General features: G+C 35.8%; 1 protein-coding gene across 1 annotated transcript; it reads right to left on the minus strand.

Moving 5' to 3' along the window:
• Positions 1–215: 215 nt before the first annotated feature.
• On the minus strand, positions 216–9065 carry LOC114354934 (uncharacterized; the record flags this gene model as incomplete). The annotated part of the gene is made up of 3 exons (XM_028307540.1): positions 7039–9065; positions 978–1536; positions 216–494 (listed from the first exon to the last, which is right to left on the minus strand). Coding segments are annotated over exons 1-3 (2764 nt in total), but the record flags the coding sequence as incomplete, so codon positions are not given.
• Positions 9066–9768: the final 703 nt, after the last annotated feature.

Below are 9768 nucleotides of genomic sequence, written 5' to 3' on the forward strand. Positions count from 1 at the left end.
ATAATAACACAAAAAAACATGTACTTAATAGGCCATTATTTTCTGTAATCGCTCTACTAAAGTAGTAAGTCGGAGATTCCGTTACATGTTTTTTTTGACTTTCTTAGGACTAACTAATGTTTGCAATCCACTAAGTTTGAACGCTAAATGTTGATGGATTATTGCTGCTACTTGGTCATGCCTATGTTTGTAGTCCGTTTGTACGATAGCTTTACACGCTCCTGTAATGTGCTGTATGTGCTCGGGGCTGCTATGGCATCTTCTGCATGTATCTGTAATATTCGGCTTCTTCATGATGTATTTCTGGTAGTTTTTGGTGTCAATCACTTGATCCTGAATAGCGATCATGAAAGCTTCCGTTTCGGGGAACATTTCGCCACGCTGCAACCATGCATTCGACGCTGCCTTGTCGACTTGTAGTTGGTGCAAATCGTGGTAATGGCGGCCATGTATAGATTTTTGCTTCCACATGAACGCTTTTTCGGGGTCAGATACTATGTGTTCATTCTTTTGTGGGTTAATGTCATGTAAATTCAGGGGTGTTAGATTTTTGTCACAGTGGGCTATTGTTTTATGTAGTATCGATTGCTCTGCTTTTTCATGAAAGAAATGTCTAAGGTTTTTAATCTGTTTGTTGTGTAAGTTGTGTATGTCGATGATGCCTTGGCCTCCTTCTGCTCGTGGTAATGTAACACGCTGGACACATCCTTTCGGGTGGTGTTTGCGATGAGCTGTCATTGTAGTATGTACTATACGCTGTAGGTGTTTTAAATCTGTTTGGCTCCATTTTATAATTCCGAATGAGTAGGTAAGTAGTGATATTGCAAATGAATTTATGGACTTTGTCAAGTTTTTAGAGTTAAGTTGAGACCTGAGTAGTATATTGAGCCGATGTTTAAATTTCGTTGTAATGTCTTTTTTTGTTTGTTTTTGGTTGATTTGACGTAGCTGATGAAATCCAAGATATTTATACGAACTGTTTGCATCTAGAGCTTCAATTTTATTGCCGTTTTCTAGTATATATTCTTTTTCTTCAATTTTTCCTCTTATTATAGTTACTGTTTTACATTTGTCTATTCCAAATTCCATGCCTATATCATTTGAAAAGGTTTGTGTTATCTGATGGAGTGAATGTGTATTTTTACTGTAAAGTTTTATGTCGTCCATGTACATTAGGTGTGTGAGAGTTTTGAATGTGGTGTCCTCAGGTGTGTTTGCATTAGAGTCCTGTTGTAGTGTCATATCAACTCCTAGGCTTGTTTTATTTAACATATTTGACAGTGGGTTTAAAGCGAGGCAGAACCAAAGTGGGCTAAGAGCATCTCCTTGGAATATGCCTCTCTTAATAGGAATACTTGAAGTGATGAATTGTGTTGTATTGGTTTTTAACTTAAGGTTTGTGGACCATGTACTCATGCAATTTTCTAAGAATGAGATAATAGTAGGATGGATCTTATACATCTGTAATACAAATAAAAGCCAACTGTGTGGGACAGAATCATATGCTTTTCGGTAATCGATATACATTGTGCTTATGTTATTATTATNAGTATATTTAGATAGTAGTATATTTAGTATAGTAGATTCGGCTTCGGCTCGTCTCGTTGACGGACGTGTCACAAAATTAAAAATATTGTCAATTTTTTTTGTCAAACCAATTTTGACCCTAAAACTGTGAAGTGTGAACTCAGTTTCTGTTATCCGTTACTGTGCACTTGCTATCTTTTGAACGCTTGCGGAGTGCGAGCCGTGTATCCATCGGCTAACGTCGTTCAAACTCGGGACACCTCGTGCCGTGCGCTATCAACATCACCATAGACCTATTGAAGTTTAGAAGAGACTAGAGCTAAAATGCATCGCACACCGCCTACAAACAAGCGTTACGACTCTGACCCAGAGTTATCAAACATCACGACTCGGAGGCGGAAGCAGGAATTGGACCTCGCGGGAGCATTCAAATCACTATCCAGCGATATTACGTCAAAGATGGACAGTTTTAAAATTGAAGTTAATAACAGTCTGGCTCTTATTAATGAGACTCTGAGTGGTGTGATCAGGGAAGATTTATCTAAACTGAAGGAAGACGCTGCAGAATTAAGAACAGATGTAAAAAACATTAGAAAGGAATACAGCGAACTCAAGTCACGCATTGCAAAATTGGATAAGCAGCAGAATGAAGTGAGAAAGGAAATTACCGAGCTTCAAAAATCAGCACAATTTTCATCCGACTCACATGATGATCACAAGAAGAAGATAGAGGACCTCTCTAGGGAAACTAAGAAAATAAATAACCTAGAAGCAGAGTTGAAAATATTGAAAGAGAATAATAAACATATCACATCACTTATAAACTCAAATGAACAAAGAGATAGACAATTGAACATTGAAGTGATTGGTATACCAGAAATTAGCAATGAAGATCCAAGTGAGTACATTTTGAAAATTTGTAAACATATTGGAGTGAACATTACAATAGGTGACATTTTACAAGTGAATCGAGTATCTCCAAAAGTAAAGTCTCCGGGACGTCCCAGAGTAATTATCGCCAAATTAAAGACTAGGCTATTGAAAGACAACATTATATCTCTTGGGCGTAAAAAACGTCTCTGTACTAAAGATATTGGCATCGCAGGAGACTCTAAGCCAATTTATATTAATGAACATCTAACACCCCACAACAAGCAATTGCTTAAAAAATGTAAGGAGGTAGCAAAGAGGAAAGAGTACCAGCACGTATGGACAAAAAACGGGCGGATTTTTATGCGACAAAACGACACCAGTCCAGCAATTCAAATACTCGAGGAAGAGGATCTCACGAAAAAGATCGGTTTGGTGAATTAACTTTGAGGACAGTGCATAGATTCACTTTATATTATTTAGCTATTTTTAATATTTGTAGCATTTCTCATACAAATTCTAAGTCTACTATTATCTTATTCGATTATGTTTTTTTGCTTGTCACTTCTATTAAGATTTATTCATCTATGGTCCCCAACAAGGTCAGGATGGTTTGCGCATTATTGAGTACTTGCTCATTGAATGTGCGTCCTTTTGTTATCGCTGGCTCTAATAATTTAATTTGCAAACTAAAACTTGGGGTTCTAAATTGTTTATTTTTCTTATTGTATGGAAACGCGAAATATCGCTATGTAATGAAAAAACTTAGTATTGTTTTAGTAGATTTGTATTTTGGTTCGGAAAAAGTATTTGGTATAAAAAGTATTGCATATGTTATTATTATTTATATCGTAACGTTATTAAATATTACATTATATTTATACGTGAAATATTACTATATTTTGTTTAACACATTTTTTTTAGTGGATTGGTATCTTATTATGAAAAAAGATAAAATTGTCAAATGTATTGCATGCGTTTATCTATTCTTATCAATAATTGGTTATAGCAAAAATAGCTTCCAACAACTTACCACACCCGAATCATATAATGTCGCACCTGTGTTTAGTGAGCATAACATAACTAACTTTGTTCCGCTGGGCACCTCGATCGTCAATACTCCCGCACCGATATTAAAATACCCCCATAATAATTGTAAAAGTATTTTAATATTTATAATTTTTGTGACTAACCTTAGTTGCAGTAATCTATGTCTTTTACATAAACAAAACAACCCAAGTAATATTGAGTTTTTGCGGATACCACTATTATTTGTATTTTTAAACTCGTTGGTTTTATTTAAATTTAAAATAATGGTACAACTGGTACTACCAAATGTATATTGCTACCAATCATTAATTAATTTTGTGCGAGTAAAATATGCAAGTAAGTCTTTGTTGCAAAATTCGATAGTCAAAAAAATAAATCTGACTTGAACATTTTCTACCAAAATGTGCGTGGGTTACGCACGAAATGTTTAGATCTAAAGCAACAAATTTTATGCAATGATTATGACATTATTGTAATTACCGAAACATGGTTACACTCGGGGATTTTTGACAGGGAGTTTTGTGATTGTCGTTACGATATATTTCGTTATGACCGAGACCTTACAATGAGCAATAAAAAAAGTGGTGGTGGCGTTATGATCTTGATACGTAGCGGGCTGGGGGCATCACGGTGCACTGTTTATGATCAGCCCGCGCAGTTAGAAATGTTGACGGTGTGTGTGCCGGCTCGCGCGCTTGGGGCATCTGTTGACTTGTATTTAGGCGTTGTATACATACCACCGGAATATAATCGCATTCCGTGCGATGTGGACTGCGTGTTGGACGTTGTTAAAAGTTTAAGGGGCAGTTCTCATTCACATGATAATTTCTTGTTAATCGGAGACTTTAATTTACCGTGCATATCATGGAATGAGACCGGCCCCACGCACAATAACACCGGAAACACCGAGGTACAAACTGCAGCAGCAAAGTTAACCGATGAATTAAGTTTTCTCGGATTGAAACAATATAACACCTTAAAGAATTATGCTGGTAATACCTTAGATTTAGCCTTCTCAAACCTTCCTCTAGACATCACTCACTGCTCCTCACCCCTAGTCAAACCGGATCGAGCTCATCCAGCTCTTTTGTTGAACGTTCTCGACCTCACAGTTTCACCGCTGATAGAAGCCGCCACGCCAAAGCGAAACTTTAATAAATGCGACTATAATGTAATAAATGAAACATTTTTCAAAATAAACTGGCAGTCTACTCTAGAATCTCATACAGTTGAAGAAGCAATTGACTCTTTTTATGACATAATCAATCAAACAATTGAACAACACGTTCCTTACAAGAAAGTGCAAGGCAGTCGTAAATATCCGGTTTGGTATAGTCGGGCGTTAATAAATATTATAAAGGAAAAATACAAAGCGCACAAAAAATGGAAAAAATTTGGTAATTTATTAGATTATGATGAATTTTCATTATTACGTTTGCGTCAACAACGGGTTCAAAAAGAATGTTTTGCAAGGTACACAAGGTTGACTGAAGAATCTATTGCTGAAAGACCAAAGACCATCTGGACGTACGTCAAGTCATTACGAGGTGGTTCAAGTTACCCTAAAATGCTTACGTACCGTGATAGGAAAGTCTCAGATGGTGTAGATATATGCAATGCTTTTAATGAATTCTTTCAAAGCGTTTTCGGGGTGCCTTCACAAGGGTTTGTTGATACAACTAACCACAGAGTAACCAGAGATGACATATCTAAAATTTCTATATCTGAGACTACAGTTGAAAATAAGCTAAAACTATTAGATCCATATAAAGGAGCGGGTTGCGACGGTATTCCGCCTGTTTTCTGGCGGAACTGTGCTGAAACATTAAGTCTGCCATTGGCTTTTATATTTAATATCTCTTTGAGCAGTGGTATATTCCCGAACATTTGGAAAAAAGCACATATAGTACCAATACATAAAAAGGGGTCTAAGTCCAAAGTCGAGAACTATAGGGGAATTTCGATATTAAATACTGTGGGTAAAGTGTTTGAGAAGATCGTTTTTGATGCCATATACCCTGTCATATGTAAGGAACTACCGGACAATCAGCATGGTTTTCTCAGGCGCCGATCCACAATTACTAATTTAGCGTGTTTTGCAAATTATGTGTTACCTAATATGGAAAGGGGTGGACAGATTGACGTGATCTACACGGATTTTGAAAAAGCTTTTGACCGTGTGGATCACGACATTCTAATCCATAAATTGTTAGGGTTGGGAATACACGGCGATTTGCTCAGATGGATTAAATCCTATTTAAACTGTCGCTCTCAAGCTGTTGTTGTGGGGGGATATAAGTCAGATTTTATTAGTATACCTACAGGTATACCACAAGGATCCCATTTGGGGCCACTGTTCTACAATGTATATGTAGCAGACATTATGTCCTGCTTCACATCTGCCCGACACTTAATGTATGCGGACGACAAAAAAATATTTATGAAAATAGACGATGAACAAGACTGTCTAAAGTTACAATCAGATCTGAATAGGCTAACAGACTACTACAAAAAAAATAACATTACGGTGAATGCGAGTAAGTGTGAATGCATCACCTTTACCCGTAAACCTAAACCATTAATGTACCCTTATAACTTTGATGGAATTGCTATCCAAAGAACATCTATAGTTAGAGATCTGGGTGTGCATCTCGACGATAAGATGCTTCTTAGAGATCATATCGGTATAATAGCGGATAAGGGTTACAAAAACCTTGGTTTTGTAATGAGAACCTGCAAACCCTTTCAGAATGTCAAGACAATCAAGACTATTTATTTTGCCTATGTTCGTAGCGTTGTTGAATATGCAAGTCCTATTTGGAATCCACAGTATGCTATTTACACAGACCGTTTGGAGCGACTGCAAAAAATCCTGATCCGTCATTTGAAGTACCGTTTCCCAAAGCCAGAGGCAAGGACGTATAAGGAAAGTTGCAAACAATACGGTTTGGTCCCTCTCGAAGACAGGCGAAAGATGCTGGATTTGTGTTTGTTGTACGACATAGTGAAGGGTAATGTAGATTGCTCCGAACTGGTTGAGAGTATAAGGTACAATGCACCAACCCGGCGCAGCCGTCGGCGGCTCCCTTCATTGTTCATGGTTCCCAAGGTGAGCACTAACTATGCGCGTAATGCACCTATCTCACGGTTGCTGCAAACGTACAATGATACTTTTCGGGATATTGATTTGTTTGCTCACAGCAAAGGTGTAGTTAAACATAAAGCGGTGGAAATTCTAAATAACGAATTCTAAATAACGAGTGATTAAATTAAAGACAAAAATGTATGTAGGTTTATTATGTAGGTGTATATGTATTTAATTATTGTGTTGTATGTATTTATATATTGTGTTATATGTATTTATATATTGCGTGGTATTTATTTATTTATTTATTTATATATTGTGTAGGGTATATAAATTGGTAAGATTGCATATTATGTAGTATTTTTGTTTTTGTTTCACGTTCTATGCTAAGAATATTATTTAAGGGAAACCTGTAATTAGCTTTACTCATAGTTATAAGTACCATCCGTGTAAATTTTTTAATTATGCAGTTGGTTTTCTGAATAAAATAAAATAAAATAAAATATGTCACTTTTATTTTTTAGGGCGAACTTCATAGCAACGGAATCGATAATAAGCTGCTCTTTGCATCCCTGACTACTACGCCTGCAACCTTTTTGTTCCTCAGCTAAAATGTTGTGGTCTACTACGTGGCCATAAATAATTTCGGTTAAACATGATGTGAGAATCTTGTATATAGTTTGTAGGCACGTAATTGGTCTATATTTGCTAGGGTCGTGATGTTCTGCGCTTTTAGGGATCATGTAAGTCAAACCTTGGGTAATATACGGAGGCATTGAATCCGGATTGCGAATAAAATCATTTATATGCTTAAGTAAAGAGGGGTGGGTGTTTGTGAATTTTTTGTACCAATAGTTTTGGATGTTGTCGGTACCTGGTGCTTTCCAATTATGTGTTTTGTTGATGACTTTAAGAAGGGTTTCTATTGAAATGCTATCAAATTCCATTTGTGGCAGGCATCCATTTTCATCTGACTCTAACTTTATCCATTCCGCATTAGAATTGTGTTGAACCGCGTTTGCCCATATTCCTGACCAGAATTGCTTAAGTTCTTCTTGTGTTGGTGTTGTATTATTATCAGTAGTTGTGCTTGTATTTTGTGTTGCTAAAGTTATCTGTCCATAGAACTGCTTTTCATTGTTTGTAAATAATGTATTCTGTTTCTTTCGTAGCGTACAATTATTGTATCTCTTGAGTCGACTAACAGCTGCGTTTAATTTCTGTTTTAACGTGTCTAATATTTGTTGATCATTATTATTGGGTTCTTCATGTCGGGAATGAGTGGAAAATGTTTGCCTAATTCGGGATACACGCGCACTAAGTCTCCAGCTTCTATTACCGCCTATAAATTCAGTCATTTGGCCTATATACTTTCTGAAATCAGCAATTTTATTTGTCAGACGTTTTTGCCAGAAGGGCATCCTATTCTTCTTTGGAAGGTTATTATTACCGTCATTTTGATAGACCTTTGCTCCATTATTAACAACTGCAGCGTAAGCTGCACAATAAATTACTGTTTGTGTTGTCATAAAATCATCCTCACTGGTAAGATGTGTTGGTATTAATTCTGTATTTATGTAATCAACTATGTATCTCAGTTTTTTTGTTACTTTTTGTTTTGGTATGTGTGGTCTTTTGGTTGGATCTGTGTTTGTATAAGTGTTCAAGGCAGTTTTAAATGTAATAGTAATTTTTGTATTTAGTTGTTCATCTTTGAATCTATTTGTTCGTGGACCAGGCTCTTGATTGCTCTCTGAAAGTTCTTCATTATCATGACTTGACGCATTTAAGTGTTGGGTAATTGTCTCGTTTTCTGTTGTGGTTGTGTTATTTATATTTAGTTCATCTGATTCTAACGTGTGATTTTCAGTAGTATTGTTATAACTTTGTTGTGGCTCTATGTTACCATTTAATGTGAGATCTGTTTCTACTTCCTTTCTAATTTCGTCCAACTTGGCATGTGTAATTAGTTTATTGTTTACAATTACCCTCCGTTGATCTGCAACTCGCTGTTCTGAAATATGCGCCAATTGAGGAAACTGTTCAATGAATTGTGTATGTAACAATTTTCTATAACCTGTCGTATTGGTCTCCATCTGAGTTATTTTATAGTATATTCTCATAATTGTTTCATTGATTTCATCATTCCATCGCATTCTGGTGTTAGTTGTATTTTCTTGTGCTTGTTGACCTGCATATTCAGTACTGCTATTCAATATGTCTGCTACTTCCGCTTGAATTCTCGTAAGTGTTTGGGTATCTAGTAATTTGCAGCGTAAGATTGCTCGTCTTTGGTCTCCTACTCTTTGTTTAGATACGGTCATTTCGGGAAACTGTTCTATGAATTTTTGATGCAGGATAGTTAGATAGGTTCTAGTTTTGGTTTCAAGTTCAGTTATTAGTAGGTATGTACGCCATATGAAGGTATTCATTTCGTGAGTCCATACTTTTCGCGTACGTTTGCCAGCCTTGGCGGGCACATGACTTAAAAGAACATCGTTCTCGTCTTGCGCAACATCCAAGGTGGGTGATGACAAAGAGAAACTTGAGTTTCGGGATCTATTCAAATATGAAGGGGGGGAAGATGCTATTGACGGGAATAGAGATATTGATGACGTCGGGGAATAATACTATTGATAGTCTTACAAAGTAAGGCTTCATCATTATTATTATTATTATTATTATTATTATTATTATTATTATTATTATTATTTATTTACAAAAAAAAAAAAGTCAGTTTTAACTCCATGTATTGTTTTACAATTGGTTCGTATAAATTATTTATGAAGAATCCTAGAATTCTCATAAGAAGAGATGCGACATCATGAAATAATATGCCTTTATAAATATAACACTATAATAATTACATTGTAATCAATGTAATAGAAAATTATTGACGCATCAAAAAAGAAATCGGGCCGCTTGTAATAACGGACGGATAGTCCGGACTAGTGGACTTTGTTCAGTCAAAGAACGAATCAACCACATAAAATAAAATATGTATTATGTAGGTACCTACCAGTACTACCACTACTTGTAACCTTTAGTTTAGATTAAGGACATTTTTTAATAATACCAAAAAATAATGCGATATTATTTTATGAATTGATAACGCTGCCACAAACTCATAATAATGAATGAGTCTTTCTCCCCTTTCTATGATGTATAAATTGAGAATTAGTATTTTGTAATTTTTTCTTAGCATGATTATAAAAATTAATCTTGATTTATAAAAG

This window comes from Ostrinia furnacalis, unplaced genomic scaffold (genome assembly GCF_004193835.3).
Source record: "Ostrinia furnacalis isolate ACB-3 unplaced genomic scaffold, ASM419383v2 OfSCF2279, whole genome shotgun sequence".
NCBI lineage: Eukaryota > Metazoa > Arthropoda > Insecta > Lepidoptera > Crambidae > Ostrinia > Ostrinia furnacalis.